The sequence below is a fragment of the Lycium barbarum genome, chromosome 7 (assembly GCF_019175385.1).
Source record: "Lycium barbarum isolate Lr01 chromosome 7, ASM1917538v2, whole genome shotgun sequence".
Taxonomy (NCBI): Eukaryota; Viridiplantae; Streptophyta; class Magnoliopsida; order Solanales; family Solanaceae; genus Lycium; species Lycium barbarum.
The window spans coordinates 11,683,727-11,704,837 of NC_083343.1; the positions used below are offsets into that span (position 1 = coordinate 11,683,727).

At 32.9% G+C, this 21,111-nt stretch overlaps 1 protein-coding gene and 6 non-coding genes across 7 annotated transcripts; 6 read left to right on the top strand and 1 right to left on the bottom strand.

The window, feature by feature from the left end:
• Positions 1–3,119: 3,119 nt before the first annotated feature.
• On the top strand, positions 3,120–3,314 carry LOC132604664 (U2 spliceosomal RNA). Its single transcript, XR_009568783.1, has one exon. It is a non-coding gene; the product is annotated as a U2 spliceosomal RNA (small nuclear RNA).
• A 956-nt stretch (positions 3,315–4,270) lies between these two features.
• LOC132604653 (U2 spliceosomal RNA) lies at positions 4,271–4,466 on the top strand. Its single transcript, XR_009568773.1, has one exon. It is a non-coding gene; the product is annotated as a U2 spliceosomal RNA (small nuclear RNA).
• Positions 4,467–5,931: 1,465 nt separating this feature from the next.
• On the top strand, positions 5,932–6,127 carry LOC132604654 (U2 spliceosomal RNA). The gene has a single exon (XR_009568774.1). It is a non-coding gene; the product is annotated as a U2 spliceosomal RNA (small nuclear RNA).
• Positions 6,128–9,796: 3,669 nt separating this feature from the next.
• LOC132604693 (U6 spliceosomal RNA) lies at positions 9,797–9,899 on the bottom strand. The gene has a single exon (XR_009568806.1). It is a non-coding gene; the product is annotated as a U6 spliceosomal RNA (small nuclear RNA).
• Positions 9,900–13,975: 4,076 nt separating this feature from the next.
• On the top strand, positions 13,976–19,422 carry LOC132603123 (uncharacterized). Its single transcript, XM_060316025.1, has 2 exons — positions 13,976–15,794; positions 17,591–19,422. The coding sequence occupies exon 2, from the start codon at positions 17,902–17,904 to the stop codon at positions 18,541–18,543; it is 642 nt and encodes a 213-aa protein (XP_060172008.1). The 5' UTR covers positions 13,976–15,794; positions 17,591–17,901; the 3' UTR covers positions 18,544–19,422.
• Positions 14,684–14,879, top strand: LOC132604658 (U2 spliceosomal RNA). Its single transcript, XR_009568778.1, has one exon. It is a non-coding gene; the product is annotated as a U2 spliceosomal RNA (small nuclear RNA).
• On the top strand, positions 16,266–16,461 carry LOC132604649 (U2 spliceosomal RNA). The gene has a single exon (XR_009568769.1). It is a non-coding gene; the product is annotated as a U2 spliceosomal RNA (small nuclear RNA).
• Positions 19,423–21,111: the final 1,689 nt, after the last annotated feature.

Here is a 21,111-nt window from a genome sequence, read left to right on the forward strand (position 1 = left end):
TTGTTTGTGCAGCAAAGTGAATAGGACCTTATCTACTCAAAGTTACCATTTCATTTCCATGACTATAACTGAATTCAGATTCCTATTTTACTTCATTCAGACTTAATCAGGGTCCACCTAACTCATTATCTTATCATGTTGAGGATTGAATGAAACAAGTAACTCATGCTAACACCAAACCCACCATTTTCAGCCTATGAATCAGCATAAGGACATATTTGTTACTATTTCAGGCTGGGGATACTATATGTCAATTAGAGATTATTAATCACGCCATTTAGTCAACTAAGCCATAAACATGTGTAGACTTATAACTAATGTGAGTTCAGACAATGCAAACACATGCTAGCATCAAGGTTAAAGCTAAATGAAACATAGGAGTAGGCTTATTTCAGTTATCAGATAGTATGAGGCTCATATTGAAAGTACAAATTACATTGAGTCTCACTTAACATTTCCAAATACCAAAACAGCAGACGAAATAATCCACATAGGTAATTCAGTGGCCCTTTTGACATAATAAAACAGGACACACAACTAAACTATCCAACATGCTACTAACGACATGACTGAGTCAGCAAATGAGACACATATTGTTATTAAACTAAGTTAACATTTGTATCAGATCAGCAAATTGAACCTCAAACTACAATAATTCACTACTGATTTACTAAAATAACTAGTGAACACTTACTCACATGCTAGGTTATTAGGAATCCCAATTTCAATTAGCAAAAGCACCCATTATACTTAATCATAATTAAATATGGCTTAAGTAATCACAACCAAACAACTGATGCACATTTGAGCATGCTTAAGCAACTATCAATCAGGAAATTAACTAATAAAGGCAACTAAATGCTTATTTACCATACTTAAGCCACTACCAATAGACAAACTTATCTAGATAGACATTCAACAATAATTTTAACTAAACAGTACAAGTATAAGCATACTAACTTAACTTAACTACCAAACAATACCTAAATGCACCCTAATCATGCTTGCACTACTAATATTAACTAACAAACTAACACATAGCAGGACAACAAACAAAAATCAAACAGAAAATAAAATAACTAAAGGGAGGAGGTTCACATATGGGCTAATTGAACTCAGCTGCTACCTGCTAACATTGATGTGTAAACTAAGAAAAAACTAATGCTAACACACATTAAGACTACACTAATTAACTGATTCATATGCAGAAATTACACAAGCCTAATCTAAGCAGAACTGGAATAACATCTATTGACATTGTCAAACTACTAGATGAACCTAGCAGTAAACCAACAAAACACGTAAAGCACATAAAACACATAACACAAACAGAAAATGCTTAATTCACTGATAAATAAATAAAAGGGATGTTTACTGACCTTCTTCGGGTGCAGCGAAGTGGGTGCGGGTTCTCCAATACACACTCGAACACTACCAAATCTCAGCTTGCGTGTGCTCGGATTCGAAGCAATACCAAGGGCAAAAGAAAAACAGGAAATGGTTTAGTATTTTTTGACTCGATATCAAGAATATTACGACGGCTGAAAACTAATATTTTTAGGGGAATTTGGGCGGCTCCCGAACTTTTTTCTCCCTTTTTTTTTCCGAATAAGAAGCGAATATTTATAGGGGATTTCTAGGGTTTGCTGGAGTTCAAAAATTTGGGCCGGGTTTCTGTGGTTCAACGCTCGGATTTTGCAAGTGTTTTGACCCCCGACCAGAAAAGAGCGAAATGGACAAAACTTCATTAAAGCTTGTACCCTAAAGTGAAAAGGAACTGGTAAAGAAATTTTTTTACTTCACAAACGGACGAAGCCCATAAAAATGCTTTCAGATTGAAAGCAGAGGGCAAGGAAAGAAACAAAAACTCAAACCTTCAACCGTTGAAATTCTGAAGGAGAAAGGAACGATCATTAATTTCTTTTCCCAAGATGGCCATGCATGGCCTGTAATCGCGAAGGTTTTCTGTGATATTGCTAAGATTGTCGAGGAGAGAGAGGAAGGAGAAAAGGGGCGTGTCTGTTAGGGTTCGAAAACGAACAGGCTTTGCACGGAAATAGGAATGGTCAACTCTGTCCACAGCTAGAAGGAGAAGGGCAGTGGGGGGTGTACGGCGTGAAGGGAAATCTCATGAGATAACCCTAAAGCTTCATCTATGTTGAAACTTCCGGGTCGGGTCACCGGTGATGGGCTGGTGAATTAAAAAGTGGGCTGGGTCGATTATTTGTTTGGGCTGGTCCGAAAAAACGATTTGTGGGCTGATTTTATGGACTGGTTCGAAAAACATTTGTGGATTGATTGAACTCGGGTTTGGGCTAATATTGGCTGAATGAAAGAAACAATTTGGGCTTCTAAATTTAAATAAAAGACCTATGTTAATTAAGTATGTATTTATTAGTGCTCGGATAAAAATAAAATTATATGACGTCGTAATAGTCGTGCGATAATATCAGTAAATAAACGCTATTATTTAACTGCGCAAAATAAATGCGATGCATGTGCATAAGGTGGTAAAAATGTTGAAATGATTATAATGCGAATTATAATACTACTAGTAATAATAATAATGACAAATAATAATAATAATAATAATAATAATAATAATGATAATAGTGATAATAGTAATAGTAATGAAATAAAAAAAAATAGTAACAGCAGTGACTACAATAGAATAATGAAACGCCGATATTAATAAAAACTAATAATTGTAGTAAAGTATAAATAATTATTTCTTAAGTTGCCAAAAAATATTAGAAGCGTAAATAGATATTTTGGAGGAAGGCGGGACAAAATTGGGTGTCAACACTAAGAACTTACTCTCGTGGAATTGAGGTGAATAAATTAGAGAACCAATATTGGATAGTATACTGTTTCATCAAACTCACATTTCACAACTCTTTTGTCAGTCCAAAGGCAATACCAAGAGAAGCATGAAACCAAAACGATGGTCCAATGCAAGAAAAGCATAGAACAAGAATTGGTGGGGTGCACTAACCAGATTTTTAATATTTGTCTTCGCCCTCCAACTTATTTAAATAGCTCTCATACTCCCACATCGACTGGACAAGAGCTATGTAAGAAGCTGAATATAAAAGAGCTTGCGCAATACTTGGAAAAACATACCTTTCGCGGCCTTTTGGCTAAGATCAAGTGTAGTATTTGTTCTTATCAATTTAATATCTGATATGTGGGTCATTGGCTCATACGACATTAACTCAATTTTTTAAGGGGAAGGTCCACCACGGTAGCTTGCTATCGGGGCCTTCAAGTGTCGCCTTGGTGTTGCACTATTGCCTTGGCTTGGCGCACCCCACCAATTCTAGTTCTAAGTTACTTTTGCATTTCAGTGTTTTGCTTGGGGATTAGGTTCAATCTGGTAGAAGAATAATAGTGCTCTAATATCAAAGATAAAATCGTTGTTCGTAGTATTAATTTCATTGTAGTGTACTGAGTTCTTCCTTCTTGAACGACGACACACTACATCTGGAATTCTGCAAATTTTATATTAGATTCTAACTAGTGGCTAAAAACTCATAGCAATACCCAAAAACTGGCTACCGCACCTAATTTTTACTCACATCTAACCACCCTCACGTTTTCACTTTTCACTTTTCACTCACCTGCGCACACTCACATATAGAGCATAAGCAAAATACATAAATCATCAAAGAATTGTGTCACATTCAACTTTAGAGCAAGAGGAGATTCTATCAGAACTCAGTGTTCCCAACGAGTAAGAAGATCGTCTTTGCATGCAGAGGAACTATCCGATTCAAAATATCTCCATCACGACTTAGTAAATTGTCCTTCACAAGATTTACAATCCGTATACAAACAAAAATAATCACAAAAGGATTATGTTAAGTACAACTTTAGCACTGTAGCATCCTAAAGAAAACTCATTATGCAAATTCTTTTTCTTTTCTTTATTTCAAGGAATATTATAAGTATAATCTTTATAACTACAAAAGACAACCTAAGAACTTACTTTCAGGGAGTTGAGGAGGATAAATTAAAGAACCAATATTCGAAGTTATACTATCTCATCAAACTCACATTGCACAACTCTTTTGTCAGTCCAATGCTAGAAAAGCTTTGGACTAGAATTGGTGGGATGCAGTTCAACCTATTTAAATAAAGGAGCAAATTTTTAATATTGTATTGGTCTTCACTTTCATATAGTAGCTCTTTTAGTCCCACATCGACTAGATAAGAGAACTCCTACTGAAGAAATACGATACAAAAAAGTCCAAGCAAACCATGGAAAAGCATACCTTTCTCGGCCTTTTGGCTAAGATCAAGTGTAGTATCTGTTCTTATCAGTTTAATATCTGATATGTGAGTCATCGATTCACACGATATTAACTCTATTTTTTTGGGGGGAAGGTCCACCATGGTAGCTTGCTATCGGGGCCTTCAAGTGTCGCCTTGGTGTTGCACTATTGCCTTGGCCCGGCGCACCCCATCAATTCAAACCCTAAACTTTTGTAGCATTTAATATTGCACTTAAAACATCATATTCAAGAACATTATTTCATTAGTATTTTTCGTTCAATGACGTTTTTATTTATATGATGCACATTCCTTTTTAATTTGTCTGACAAAGGGTGACACTTGGAAGCAATTTAACTTAAACTTTTCAAATTACTCTTAATGAAGAACATTATTTCACTAGTATCCTAAACTTTGCACCCAGTAAAGTGCATCACATAAATTGGAACCGAAAGTGTATTTCGCCATTATACTACTTTTCTTAAAGTTATTAATGTTTCTTCAGATCTTAAGCAGAATGTTATCTTAGCAAAAAGATTATTTGATCGGAGTGTGTTTCCAGTTATAATTAGTTATTACTTCCCCTTCCCCTCCTTTATAAGTGTAATCCTTGCAGGAGCCAAAGAATCTCAAATTGATTATTCCCTTGAATTCATTTTGTATGTTAATTTGACTGGACATGATGTTTAAGTTGTATAATAAAGTAGACCTGTGCACAAATCGGTTCAATTCGAATTTCCGAACCGATTCGAAACAATTCGGATAATTTAATTTGGATAATGCAATTCGATTTCGATTTACAAATGCAATTGTAAAATATTACGGTTTAACGATTCGGATATGGTTTGCGTCAATTATCAACCGAACCGATCCGAACAAACCGAATTTATATGCCACTAGTGACTAATATGACTAATTTGGTATATGTAATGTGGTGTTGGCGGATTTGTATGCTTGCACAAGTTGTCAAGCTCTTATTTTGCTATTTATATGCCATTATGCTTGCAAGTTTATGGTTTTTTCTTGGTTAATGTCTTGGTTATAAGGCTGCAAGTTTAGGATCTCATTATTTTTTGTTATGTTTACTCTAAAACTGAAATGAAATAGTTGTTGGTTTAAATTTCGAATAAACCGAACAAATCGATTTGTGTAACCGAACCAAAATAATAAAAAACGAATCAAATTGAACCTAGAATGGATCGAGTTTGGTTGAGAATTTTAGAAAGTCGAAATTCGAAATTTCAACTCGATGATGGCCAAAACCGAACCGAACCGATTCGTGCACAGACCTATAATAAAGAAGCAATTTAATCGGCCTTCTTGATGTACCTACTATTTCCATTACAATGAATTCAGTTGATCATTTACGTAATTAGTTTTTGATCCATCTAAATACAAACTTCGTAGTTAATATACAGATCAACCGATCAATCAATTGTAGCAGGCCTTGTTTCTTACAATTTGGCGTTGCGACACTTACCTAAAGATTTTGGCATTATTCTCTTGGCTAAGACACTTTACTTCTGCTAACAAACTGTTTTGTACAGATTTCCACTTTCCTTTAGGAATTTTCTTACTTCTTAGTCCCACACTGACTGCATAGGAGAGCTGCAACGTGGAAGTAGCATATAAAAGGGCCCAACCGAAACATTTAGAAGCATACCTTTCTCGGCCTTTTGGCTAAGATTAAGTGTAGTATCTGTTCTTATCAGTTTAATATCTGATATGTGAGTCATCGACTCACACGATATTAACTCAATTTTTCTAGGGGGAAGGTTCACCATGATAGCTTGCTATTGGAGCCTTCATGTATCGCCTAGGCGTTGCACTATTGCCTTGGCCTGGCACCCCTTCTAAATCTATCTTGAATTTGTTTAGTTACATATAAAAACAATCAACTCTAATATAACATGAAAAAAATGGGTAACTTAGAAGTATTTTTTTTTCAAGCTCCAGGTCCAAAATATTAATTTTTACACTTTTTGTAAGGCACCTTTTCCATATAACTCAATTCATTAATCTCTATCATAACTAGTATTAGTACCAACGATGCTTATCAAATATATTAATTATGTCAAATATTTTCTCGATTGTCCGAGCACATCAAATCGTATTGGTTTAACAAAATCTCAACCGTCATCTTATTTCTCAATGTGATATACCCAATAAATTAAGTTTCTATGAAACTAAAGAAAGCGAATCATATAATTATGGAAAAACTTTTTTTCCTTGTTTTTATCTATTGCATCATCTATTGTTTAATGTTATTACATTGCCTGTAACTTTTTATTAGCTTCCCACTGGGGCATAGGCAGAGCCACCTTAGGCAAAGGGTGGTCCGGTGCACACCCTTCACCGGAATACTATGTGGCCTAAAGAGGTTACATGTTAGCTATTATGAGTGTATATTTAGTTTTGCACACCCTTAACACAACTGAGAAAAAAATTTGAATACCCTTCTCCTAAGGGCAGGGATTGCCGATCACATGTATTTTCTAGAAATTGTGGCGTGAAAAACTTGGTGTCAGAACATTCTGTTAAACATTTTCAAGCTACACTACACAGAATAATCATATCTTTTAAACTTTTTTCAGTATGGTCCCCTTTTCCTGTTACTCGTTTCATTAAACTTTGATCAAAATAAACGACTAATAATGGGTTTGACGACTACAAAATACAGTAAACTTTAGAAACCAAAAATTGGTGAATCAACATAGGAGAAATACCTTAACTACTAGTAGTGAACAAGAACAAGAAGTAGATACAGAGTTTCAAATTCTGTCTAGTTTCTAAGGGGATGAACTTGGTATAATTGCAGTATATACAACAGTTATTACTGTCTCGTCCATTATTTTTATGTCATTCTATATTTTTTCAAAGATTTAAGACCAACAATCAAAATATATGCGTCCATATTTAAATAGTACGTAATATTACAGTCAATATTTTGTTGAATATATATATATATATATATATATATATATATATATGTTGTCATAGTTTAACAATATTAAAAGGGCCAAATCTCTTTTTACCAAAATTTAAAGCACTAGAATTTGTGCTATGATACTAGCATATTATAACAGGAGTCGTGCAAGGAAAATTCCTGGAATGGACTGGAAAAGTAAACAATATACCATAAAAATCTCATAGACACACAATAAATATAGAACTAACAATAATTTTCCATAAATTTTCTGAACCCTTTGCTATAAATTAAGTGAAAAAATTGTTAAATAGAGACTATTTCATAACCTCAAAATATTGAATAATGGCAAAGCTCAACGTCTCAAAATTCCTTTATGGTGTCCTTTTTATTTCGATAAATTCAAGAATTTATCGGGTGTTCAAAATAACTTGTCTTTTGAGTACTTTAATTATTCATCATTATTTCATTCAATTATCGTCAAGATATCTTGGTATATCACAACTAGATCTTTAATTTTTTCATAAAAAAAAGAAATACATTGTAAGAATATTTTTATGTTCCTTGGAAATGGCTAAGTTCTTGAACAATGCATACATATTATTTAAGGAAGTTCTTTTTAAAAGAGCAATTGATTTGGCAGTGTTATCTTGGAATAGAGCCAATCTAATATGTGCTTGGAAGTATATTGTCATATGTTCAACAAAACAAAAAAAAGGGGGGCAAAAAATTGAATTAATTGAAAAACAGACAAAAATCAGATCTATGAAAAATTGACTAAGAGCCGGTTTGTATTGACTTATTTTAGGTGTTTTTAAGCCAAAATAGCTTTTACGCACTTTAATGGTGTTTGGGTAAAATAGAAAGTGCTTTTAACCACTTGTTTTAAACTAAAATGACAAAAACAAGCCAAAAGTCCTAAGTTAAAATTTCAACTTATGACTTTCGGCTTATAAGTCAAAAGCCATAAGCCTATCTTAGTTTCCTTTTAGAGGAAAACCGAACCATGAACATCCCATGCATCAACATGTTAGTTTCTTCTGTTTACAAACATTTTGTTATATTATTAAAGATTAATAAAAAAATTTAATATATTCTACCAAAAAATGAAGTGTGTAAGTGATTATTTAAAGTTACAATATAATGCCAATAATTCTTTCCCAATTCTAGGACAAAGGAAAAATTTTTGCTTATATATTTTTTTTCCTCATATTTTGTTATGTTACCTTATGTTAAAAGATTTTTGGAGATAGATGAGAGAAAATTTATAATGAAATTTGAATTTCAGGTATCATCCGAATAGATGGTTTGAAATGTTGCACCAACAAGCACATCGGAAGTTGCATTCCAGGCCCCAATGATGATATCATATGTGATAATCTTTGCAAGCAAAATTGCAATAGAGGCCACTGCGAAATCATAGGCTCAAAATCTCCCAATCATTTTTGTCATTGTCTTTGTTAACAAATCTTCAAATTTGTTTGACATACGTGTGACTGCTTGTAAGAAAGAGAGACTGGTAACCTTCAGTATACATATATTGAAAATTCTGAAAAGAAAATCTAAATCTATCTTTAATTTACTTTTGTCAGCACATCATAATTAAAGTTTTCTATGTTAACAGCTTCATTTCAATATCATGTTAATGATGAAGTAAATGATTAATTTCTTAATATATAATTTTAAAATTGTCACTGAATCACTTTTAGGCTTTGAGTCACTCATTTTAGGTCGTGTCAATTTTTCCGTCAAACTTCATGACAAATTAAATTAAGATAAATATAATGATCACCACTTTTTCTATGAGATCACTCATCCTAAAATAGAATGCTTTGAAATTGAGGAGAGAAACATATACTCCCACAGATTCACTTTAGTTATCACAGTCTGACTTGACACAAAATTTAATAAAGAATGAAGACGTTTAGTATTTTTTGTCTTAAAAATATTATAACGTTTATGTGGATGTAAAACTTTTGAAACTTTGGGTGTTTTTACCTATGTCATAAACTTCTCTCGTATTCAGATTTATATTACTCATATGTTAATAGATGAGAAATCCTAGAAGGACAAGTTATGGTGATGATGCAATAAATTTTCATTATTTGATTGTTCTTTTTGTTCAACTTTGCCAAAAGGATCTTGCCTGTCCAAAATGACTGAGCAATACTGCAAAATCATCTTTCATAGCACAAAAACCAAAAGAATTATGTCAATTAAACTTTCCCTTGTGAGCGAACTCTAAAAACTTCTTTCTTTACCAAAATTTGCGGTCATTTAAATATGCCACGAAATTCTTGTAACTATAAAATCATGTCATTAAGGGTAAATGCTGTTTTATATTTTGTCTATTTTAAAATATAGAAGTGTCATTATTTTTGCTAAGACTAAAAAAGAAAAAATATCACATAAAATAAAATGGGGCTTTCTCGAGCGATAAACTATAAAATCATGTCATTAAGGGTAAATGCTGTTTTATATTTTGTCTATTTTAAAATATAGAAGTGTCATTATTTTTGCTAAGACTAAAAAAGAAAAAATATCACATAAAATAAAATGGGGCTTTCTCGAGCGATATAATCTACTGTCAATGGGAGAAAAAATTTGGATCATTTCTCAATTTGTATGTGTCATCCTTGAGCAGGAGGCATGTCAATCTTCTTTATATCGTTTCAATTTTATCAGATGTCCCCGAAGGGACAAGCTTCCCTCTTCTAGTTCCCGAATATAAACGCTTTAAAAATGTCTTCTTAAGACGATGTGGTAACTAGATAGTTGGGATTCAACTGGACTCTTTTGTTTCTAGTTTATAATGAACTATCTCAGGTACAGTTGCTAAGATGGGCCGGCCCTGTTCACTTTTCTGAAATGGATTCCCTTTTGGGTTTTACCTCCAATGCCCATTAGTACAAACAAAAAATTGGCGAAAGATAGAATAAGACAAAAATGTGTAAAATAAAGCATTTTGCTTCCAAGAGAACAAAGATGACCTCAGAAAAGCAACAGAAAACTAGTAAAATTTAGTAATTCAAGGAGTAAAGAAGACCATCTCTACATATAAAGGAATACACCTGCCCAAATCTACCTCCAACGTTACTCTCCAATGTTTCATTGTCATTTCATTCTTCTTTGTAAAGACTTCCGCTAGAGCAATCTCAAGTTTTTGGATTCAACTTTTTGCCAAAACGAATTTTTGTATGTCCAGCATGAGTGAGCTAATATTACAAGATTTACCTTCCATATAGACCATAAGCATTTTACATAATCGACGAATCCATAATTTGAGGTTTGTGAATTCCTATAATGATCTCAAGTTAATATACACTAAAATTATAGATATCTGGTAGATTTCTTGATATATATACCGAGTCTGAAAAAAAGCAGCTGAATTCACATGAACCCATAAACGGTACTCTAGATCTGCCTCTTACATAATGATCAAAGAATTGTGTCAAATGCAACTTTAGCGCGGTGAGAAGACTTCAAAAACTCAAATTTTCCGAATTTAGTGTTCCCACAAAGTAAGAAAATTGTCTTTCCACGCAGAGACCCTCCATCACGACTCAACAAATTTTCATTCACAAGATTTACAATCAGTATATAAACCAATAATCACAAAAGAACTATGTTAAATGCAACTCTAGCATTGTAGCAGCCTAAGGAAAACTCATTATGTTTCTTTGCCAAACAATATGAAGTTTAGACGAAAATGAAATGAGAAGCAAGAATCAACTTGGAAGAGCAGTAGGAGACTCTAATTAAAAGAATTTAGTACTTCCAAAGAGCAGAGAAGATCAAATTTATATGTGGATTACCTCAAAATTATACTCACAAGCAGAAGCACCTAACAAGTTGTTCGAAGCCTATCGACACGACTAGGATCAAATTCCTTTTCTTTTCTTTAATTCAAGGAATATCATAAATATAATCTTAATAACTATTAAAAAAAAAAAAAAAAAAACCTAAGAGCTTACCTTGGGGGAATTGAGGTGGATAAGTTAAAGCACCAATATTAGAAATTATACTGTTTCATCAAATCTCAAATTTCACAACTCTTTTCAATCCAATGGAAATACTAAGAAAGTTCCAATGTAAGAAAAGCTTTGGACTGGTATTGGTGGGGTGCACTTCAGCTTATTTAAAGAAAACTAGACGGCCTATGCCCGTGCTGCGCACAGGCCAACACTTTAAATTATAGTGAATTTATGTGTATGTAGTTATTTTTGAATAGTGATAATATATATATATATATATATATATATTATGTTCAAAACATGATTAATATAACATTGTAGTTTGTGCTCCGTATCTAAAACTTCATTATATTAATGCTTGTTACGAATACAAAATCAGCAAATTTATTAATATTTTTTAAAGAGAAGACTTGTATTTTCCTCTCTTTGAGATAAAACAATAGCAATATTTAAGCATCAGTTGATACTTTCAATTTTAATTCGATTAATTTAAAGGTGTAAAATACTTATTATTTTTTATCAAATTTTGATTTGGATAATTCTAATTCAAATTATTAAATTAATTTTACATGTTTAAAACGAAACAAAGTAGAAATTGATTTTCTATTTAAATGAAGAAATACTATTTTTTAATTTTTGGTAAATATTCTCGGTTTAGCTCATTTTACTTGTCATGTTGTCTTTTGCATGATTTTTTAAGAAAACGTCAATTAGAATTATAATTTGACTAATTTACCTTATTCATTATTTGATCTCCATTTGATATATTTTTTTTTACGACATTAATCTCTTTTCACATTTATTAGAGTAAGAATAAAAATAAAAAAGTAATTAAATTCTATCTTATTTTAAAATATAAATATTTTAAGTATATTTATTTTAGTAAACATAACAAATAAATTACATGGCGGAATAGCAAATACAACAGTTTAATATCTAGATTAGATCTCAGGCTAATATAAAAAAGGAAAGAAAATTGTATGGTTTGACTACTTAACTTTTTAAAGAAAAGCAATTTCATTTGCTCCTCCCAGTGATGGATTGATACGCACGTGGCAATGAATTTATTATTGATTTAATGAGATACTTTGGAAATTACATAATTATTATTTGATTTTTTAATATAGGTTGCACTTTTTTTTTTGGACACTAATAATTTGCACTATTTTTATGCGCATATATATATATATATATATATATATATATATATATATATATATATACTATGTTCAAAACACGATTAATATAACATTGTAGTTTGTACTCCGTATCTAAAACTTTATTATATTAGTGTTTACTACGAATACAAAGTCTGCAACTTTTTTTGATATTATTTTTTTTTAATATGGGGTTCACTTTTTTTTGTTTTGATATTGCTTGATTTTGTTAATATGGTGTCCACTTTTTTTTTTATCGTGAGTTTGGAGATGGTGGATTCCACTTTTTTTTTTTTTTTTAATATTGCTTGATATTGTTTAGTATGGGGTCCACCCTTTATGGGGTGCACTTTTTTTTTTGGACATTATTAGTTTGCACTATTTTTATGCATATAATATATATACATATACAATGTTTAAAACATGATTAATATAATATTGTAGTTTGTGCTCCGTATCTAAAACTTTATTATATTAGTGTTTGTTACGAATACAAAGTCTGCACTTTTTTTTTTAACATTATATTTTTTTTTAATATGGGGTTCACTTTTTTTTTTATTTTTTTATATTGCTTGATTTTGTTAATTCATTGCATGTTTTTTTTTACATTGTTTGTTTTTTTAATATGGGATTCACTTTTTTTTATATTGCTTGATTTTGTTAATATAGGGTTCACTCTTTTTTTTCCCCGTGAGTTTGGAGATGGTGGGTTCCGCTTTTTTTACTTTTTTTTTTAATAGTGGTTGGTTGGTGTTTAATATGGGAACCACACTTTTTTTTTTCTATATTGCTTAGTGTTGTTTAGTATGAGGCCCACCCTTTTGGACATTATTAGTTTGCGCTATTTTTATGCATATATATATATGTATTATGTTCAAAACACGATTAATATAACATTTGTAGTTTGTGCTCCGTATCTAAAACTTTATTATATTAGTGTTTGCTACGAATACAAAGTCTCCACTTTTTTTTTTTGACATTGTTTGTTTTTTTAATATGGGATTCACATTTTTTTTTTTTTATATATTGCTTGATTTTGTCAATATGGGATACTATGTTCAAAACACGATTAATATAACATTGTAGTTTGTGTTCCGTATCCAAAACTTTATTATATTAGTGTTTGCTACGAATACAAAGTCTGCACGTTTTTTTTTACATTGTTTGTTTTTTTAATATGGGATTCACTTTTTTTTATATTGATTGATTTTGTTAATATGGGGTCCATTTTTTTTTCCTTGTGAATTTAAAGATGGTGGGTTCCACTTTTTTTACTTTTTTTTTAATATTGGTTGGTTGGTGTTTAATATGGGGACCACACTTTTTTTTTAATGCTTAACGGACGACGATCCATTGTCCAAAACTCACTCTTCTATATAGTGATTTTGTTAATATGGGGTTCACTTTTTTTTTTCCCCGTGAGTTTGGCGATGGTGGGTTCCACTTTTTTTAATTCTTTTTTTTTATATTGGTTGGTTGGTGTTTAATATGGGGACCATACTTTTTTTTATAGTGCTTGGTATTGTTTAGTATAGGCTCACCCTTTTGGACATTATTAGTTTGCACTATTTTTATGCATATAATATATATATATATATATATATATATATATATATATATATATATATATATATATATATATATATATTATGTTCAAAACACGATTAATATAACATTGTAATTTGTGCTCCGTATCTAAAACTTTATTATATTAGTGTTTGCTACGAATACAAAATCTCCACTTTTTTTTTTTTTGACATTGTTTGTTTTTTTAATATGAGATTCACTTTTTTTTATATTGCTTGATTTTGTCAATATGAGATACTATGTTCAAAACACGATTAATATAACATTATAGCTTGTGCTCCGTATCTAAAACTTTATTATGTTAGTGTTTGCTACGAATACAAAGTCTGCACATTTTTTTTGACATTATTTATTTTTTTAATATGGGATTTACTTTTTTTTTTAATATTGCTTGATTTTGCTAATATGGGATCCACTTTTTTCCCCCGTGAATTTGAAGATGGTGGGTTTCACTTTTTTTTTTTTAATATTGGTTGGTTGGTGTTTAATATGAGCACCACTTTTTTTTTTTTTAATATTGGCTAATATTGGTTGGTTGGAAAACAGACTAAATATTGGCTAATATTGGTTGGTTGGAAAACGGACGACGAAGCTGGGTGCAAACCCATACTTCTTAATAGTAGTAAAGAAAGGAGCAGATTTTTAATTTTTGTCTTCACTTACCTTTTGCTTATTTAAATAGCTATTGTATTCCCACATCGAACGGACAAGAGAACTCATATTAAAGAAACATGATATTAAACGGCCCAAACGAAACATGAAAAACCATACCTTTCTCTGCCTTTTGGCTAAGATCAAGTGTAGTATCTGTTCTTATCAGTTTAATATCTAATATGTGAGTCATTTACTCACACGATATTAACTTTATTTTTTAAGGTGGAAGGCTCATCACGGTAGCTTGCTATTGGGGCCGTCAAGTGTTGCCTTGGCGTTGCACTACTGCCTTGGCCTGGCGCACCTCACCAATTCTAGTTCTAAAATTTTCTTTTCATTATTAAACCTAATTTGTTTTATAGAGAATAATAACAAATTCAGGAATTTCAGGAATTTTCTATTGTATGAACTCTCTATCAGTGACTGGAAATCATTTCATACCCTAAGAACGGTATTACATCTTAGAATGTGTTTAGGAAAAGGCACAAGTACCCCAGTATGACCGAAGTTCCAAGGACGGACTTTTCTTTTTCGGTGGTCCTATTTACCCCATGAACAATTTTTAAACGCAAGTATAATATTTGTCTATGGTTTCTTCTGTTGAAACTTCTTCTAGCTATGCACTGCAGCCACAGTTAATGATGAGCTAATCTGGCGTTTTCAGCCAATAAAGTGCAACTTTACAAGCCACCAATCATCCTACCGTCCCTAATAAAGCCTTCCCATTAGTTTCTCCACAAGCTGCACCACCGATCCTCCATAACCACCGCCCAGCATCACCTCCATCCGCCTGTTCTCTACCACTCTTAACATCATCTCTCCACCATCCCTCAGCCAAAATTGAACACACCAGCACGACCCTTAAAATCGTTCCACCATCAGAAATCAATCACCCTTCTTCTCCATTAGGGAACACCAGCACCGTTCCTTCAACAAGTAGTGGTGGTCTTTTGACTGGTTTTTCAGATATCTGAAACTGAAGGTGAAGGCAGCGGCAAATTTGGTGGTGGCGTAAGGAAGAAAAAAAAAAAAGAAAGAAGCCAGTGTTACGTACAGAGACAAAATTGGGGGAAGGTATCTGAAATATTTTCAAATGACATAAGACAGCTACAAAAGCAGAGCAAGAAGGATTAAAATTTCTCTCGGTGCTAGTTTAAGCCACTTGGGGGGGATTCTCTTCAAGAACCACGAAACGGAATACTCATATCCTTGAAGCTTTTTTTAGTAAGGCACCCTTTTCAAGTTACTCATTCATTAATCTTTGATCAAGACAGACGACCACGAGATATAGTATTACTTTAAACAAACCAGAAATTGGTGAATCATCGTAGGAGAAATACCTTAACTGCTACTTTGTATCCAAGAACAAAGAGTAGAGATAATAAAAAATATTTCTAAATTTTCTACTCTCTAGGAGATGAACTTGGTATAGTTGTAGTATATACTAGAGTTAGTACTGTCTCATCCATTCTTTTCATATCATTCAACATTTTCTCGTTTTGTAGGAAAATTAAGACCAGTAAATTTGTATCCAAGAAAGAAATAAGGGGGTAAAAGAATGTTAGCCTATTCAAATATAAAATCTTATCTCTTGGAGAGAGATGGAGAAGCTCTTCTAGTCCCACACTGACTGGATATGAGAGCTTCTGTGTAAAAGCTGAAGTATAAAATAGCCCGCACAATACTGGTAGAAGCATACCTTTCTCGGCCTTTTGGCTAAGATCAAGTGTAGTATCTGTTCTTATCAGTTTAATATCTGATATGTGAGTCATTGACTCACATGATATTAACTCTATTTTTTAAGGGGGAAGGTCCACCAAGGTAGCTTGCTATTGGGGCCTTCAAGTGTCGCTTTGGTGTTGCACTACTACCTTGGCCTGGCGCACCCCATCAATTCTAGTTCTAACCTTTTCTCAGTAGATTTTTTTTGTTTTGTTGTAATGTTTCCTCATTATTGTAAGAAAAAACTTCAGGACAATCAAGCGAAGAAACGGTTCATTGATAGAGTGAATTATTCTTATTTTATGAGTAATAGCTTAGATCAGCTAGCTAAAATTCATCATGTGAAGCAGAATTCAATCCACAAAATATTTTTCTTGTCATGAAGCCAAACCTCATGACCTGCATATGGGACGAATACACCGTCAGTGACTTGAAACAACTTCATACACCAACAAAGTGTTACTACATCTTAGAATGTCTTTTCATGATGATTCCTGTTATGATTTACAACTTCTTCTTCTTCTTGATTGGGTGATCTCTAAACCGGTAATACCAACAAGAACCACAAATATTACTCTCAATCAACATAAATATTCCCTATTTGAAGTCCAGTCATCCCAAAACCTCTAATTAGTGGTGGAGGGGCTCAATCATCCTGCTATACTGCTCGGCGGTTACATTTTACATACATTTGATATAAAAGAAAATTACTTTGCAATAATTATTATTGAAAATGATAAAATGCTTACGCATTTTCTTTTCAGCATCGCCTACGTGGTGTTTAGTATGAGCTCCAAATATCATTTCAAAATTATTTTCACATTAAATTTTTGAGGCTTAATGCATATGCGGCCCCCTAAACTTGCTCATTTTTTCCATTTTGACACGTCAACTAAGTGTTGTTCCTATTGAACCTGTTGTGAATGATATTAGCCCGAAGGGCATACTTGGAGGTATTGTTAAGAATGGCTATGGACCAATATTTGTAAAGCAGCCCAACACTAAATTAAGTGGCCTTGTATGGGATCCAGATTGATAAATAGCAACTGGTTGGAGCAAAATAGGTTATGCGTATGGTTATGAAGAAACTATCTATTCCTCCCGTCCTCTTTCTCAGAGTCTAACTCCTCATCCCCATTCTTATCTCTATATGAAATTACTTGATTTCAGTAATTCTCATTGTAATTTAGTAGTTTTGAGTGTTATAAATGTAATTTGGCTATCAGTGATTATATATATTTGTGCTGAGAATTCTGGTTTGTTACATCGGTGCTTTCATTGGCGTACTCTAATGGCAGAGGTGGTATTAGATCGATTCAGCAGCGCGGTTAATCCAAAGAACTGGATTTATCGGGCAGAGAGATACTTCACTTTCCTTGGCTTCTCTGAAGAATATTGGCTACCTCTTCCTTCCTTATATCTTGATGGTGAGGCCCTCAAATGGTCCTGTTGGATGTTTCGCAACAAATAATTTTTTGATTGAAAACATTTTAAGGAGAAGTTAGCGTTGTGTTTTAGGAAACAAACCTACGCAAAGTCTCCTATGGTGGACAATCAAATTACCAGTATTCTTGCTTTGCTATAGAAGATCGAGGACAACTGTTCATTTATGTCTCAGCAGGTTACAATAGAAGATACAAGGATTAATGTTGCTACAGCTATCCCTGTGAATAATGTTGAGGGCCATCCTGAGATGTTTCATACTTCGATCGACACAAACCCCCTTAGAGCTGGAACTGATTCGGCGTTAGACACTGAATATTCAGGCCATGTGCACCAGGTGTCCGATGAAAGTTCTCACCAAAGTGAAAACTCAGTCCATGAAGTTGACACCGCGTTTGATTTGGTGGCAGATGATTCAGAGGGGCTTCCTTTGCAGGTAACTCAAGTTCTTGACGAATCTACCTGGTGCCCTGAAAGTTTGCTAACTCAAGTGAAAAAGGAAACTTGCAACACCGATTTTGAAGAGAACAACAAGACAGGGGACATCCTAACTTTTGATCTAGATTCTCCGTCTCTTGTTATTGCAGTTTGGGATATAATGCCCGATATCGAGGGCCATGTCGATTTGCCCGTTGCCTCTATTTTTATGGGTCATGAGGTAACATCTGATTCATTTTTTATTGAAACTGTGCCTACTCCGAGTACGTTGCGTCCTTTTTTGTTTGATCCTAGTTCGGCCAACACCCACTTCATATCAGTGGCGGAGCCAGGATTTTCATCTAGGGGGTTCAAAAATTCTAAAAGGTAAATACACGGAGAAGTTAGGGGGTTCAACATCTACTATATATACATAATAAAATAATTTTAACTTTGAAAATACACTGTAATTTTTCGCCGAGGGGGTTCGAACCCCCTGGAGCCAATGTGGCTTCGCCCTTGCTGCAAATAGCCAAGGATCGCATTTACACAATTCCATGTTTTCCGTTTGATCCTGGTACTAAATACTTTATGGTACCCATTCGTGTAACTTCGTCGAATCTTCATGTATGGGATCCGGGAATAAGTTTTGAGGTCATGGCTCTAACATGTTATCCCGTGAACGTGGAGGCACTACAATTGTAGGGATGTTCTGGCAAGTTTTAGTTAATTGTGTATTCTTACTCTAGACGTAGAGTGTGGGATCCCGGACAATCTAGGTGTGTGAACCCCTACATCTTGCAATCTGATTCGGCATGAGGAGTTGCTCGTTCTTCAACTTTTACTCACTTTTATATTGCTGAAAGAGGCGTTTACTTCTACCCGACAACATTGGCACCAAAGACGACTGAATTACCTTGGAGAGGAAAGTTTCTTATTTTGCTTTTAGCGTGGCTTGATGAAAATAAGGCGCGACACCTGGATATACATGCTTTCAAGACGTGCGTGGAGACAGTCCGTACGGCTCACATACTCGGGTTGGACTATGCATGCTCCAAGCCGTCCATGACCAATCCTTACTGTGCGCCTAGGCGTTCAGTCGTGACCGTTCCTAGGGCTCGTATCTTATGCATATGCAATATCATAATAAATTGTAAAGACTCTTAACTCTTAATGAAAATTTCTTTTCTTTTCTTTATTTTGATTTTTGAGGAATATTATACATATAATATAATCTATATAACTAAAAAAAAAAAAAAAAAAACTAGCAACCGCACCTAATTTTTACTCACACACCTAACCACCCTCACATTTTCACTTTTCACTTTTCACTCACCTGCACACACTCACATATAGAGCATAAGCAAAATACATAAATCATCAAAGAATTGTGTCACATTCAACTTTAGAGCAAGAGGAGATTCTACCAGAACTCAGTGTTCCCAACGAGTAAGAAGATCGTCTTTGCATGCAGAGGAACTATCCGATCCAAAATATCTCCATCACGACTTAGTAAATTGTCCTTCACAAGATTTACAATCTGTATAAAAAAAAAATCACAAAAGGATTATGTTAAGTACAACTTTAGCAATGTAGCTGCCTAAAGAAAACTCATTATGCAAATTCTTTTTCTTTTCTTTATTTCAAGGAATATTATAAGTATAATCTTTATAACTATAAAAGACAACCTAAGAACCTACTTTCAGGGAGTTGAGGAGGATAAATTAAAGAACCAATATTAGAAGTTATACTATCTCATCAAACTCACATTACACAACTCTTTTGTCAGTCCAATGCTAGAAAAGCTTTGGACTAGAATTGGTGGGATGCAATTCAACCTATTTAAATAAAGGAGCAAATGTTTAATATTATATTAGTCTTCTCTTTCCCTTTGCTTATTTAAATAGTAGCTCTTTTAGTCCCACATCTATTGGATAAGAGAACTCCTACTGAAGAAATAGGATACAAAACAGTCCAAGCAAACAATGGAAAAACATGAAAAACTTTACCATGCGTGAGTCATAAATATGACATGGTATATGAGGGAGTATTTTATTATAATTATATTGTGGGCCCCACCACTTTATGCTCTTCCTCTTTCTTCTTCCACATTTTTTGTCATTTCTCTTTCCTCTTTTTTCTCATTTTCTTTTTTGCATCAATTTTAAAATCAATTCTATTATAAGCAGATTAAATTTTTTTAAGATATTTTTCAGTTTTATTATTTATATTTTCCATTTTTTCTTAAAAAAAAATCAGTTAAACTCCGTAAAAGTTTAAAAGAAAATAATTGGCAGTCAAAAAAAATAAAAAAATTAATGCAAAAACTGATAAGCAAAAATGAATGTAGGATGCTTTTAAAAGTAAAATCACCTTAGAAAATTTATTGGAATTATTTTTTTCCTTTTTCTTTTGGTATATATTGTTCAAAGTTGCTACATTCTGTACCCAAGAAATTCAAAGTTTTAAGTGTCATCAAAGTACACCCTGAATTTAGTGGTGTGGAAAAATCGGTTTAACCGATAAACTGAACCGAAAAAAAAAAGTTATTGGTTTAGAAATTTATTTGGTTAATGATTTTTTAAGTTCTAAGTTTACTCAATTTCAAATTTTAAGTTCATAAAACTTAGAACTTAAAAAATCATTAACCAGATAGATTGCTAAACCAATAACTTTTTTTTTTCGGTTCAGTTTATCAGTTAAGCCGATTTTTGCACACCACTAAATTTAGGGTCTACTTTGATGACACTTAGAACTTTAAATTTCTCGGGTACAAAATATAACTTCATATTTGGCTATCAGTTTTTACATTAATTTTTTTTTGAGTGCCAATTATTTTCTTTTAAACTTGTACGGAGTTTAACTGATTTTTTAAGAAATAATTGAAAAGGTAAATAATAAAACGGAAGAATATCTTAAAAAAATTGATAAAAAAATTGATCTGCATATAATAGAATTG

What these genes read in the sequence shown, in the direction of transcription:
- LOC132603123 (XM_060316025.1), top strand. Translation starts at nt 17,902, where the DNA reads ATGTCTCAGCAGGTTACAATAGAAGATACAAGGATTAATGTTGCTACA.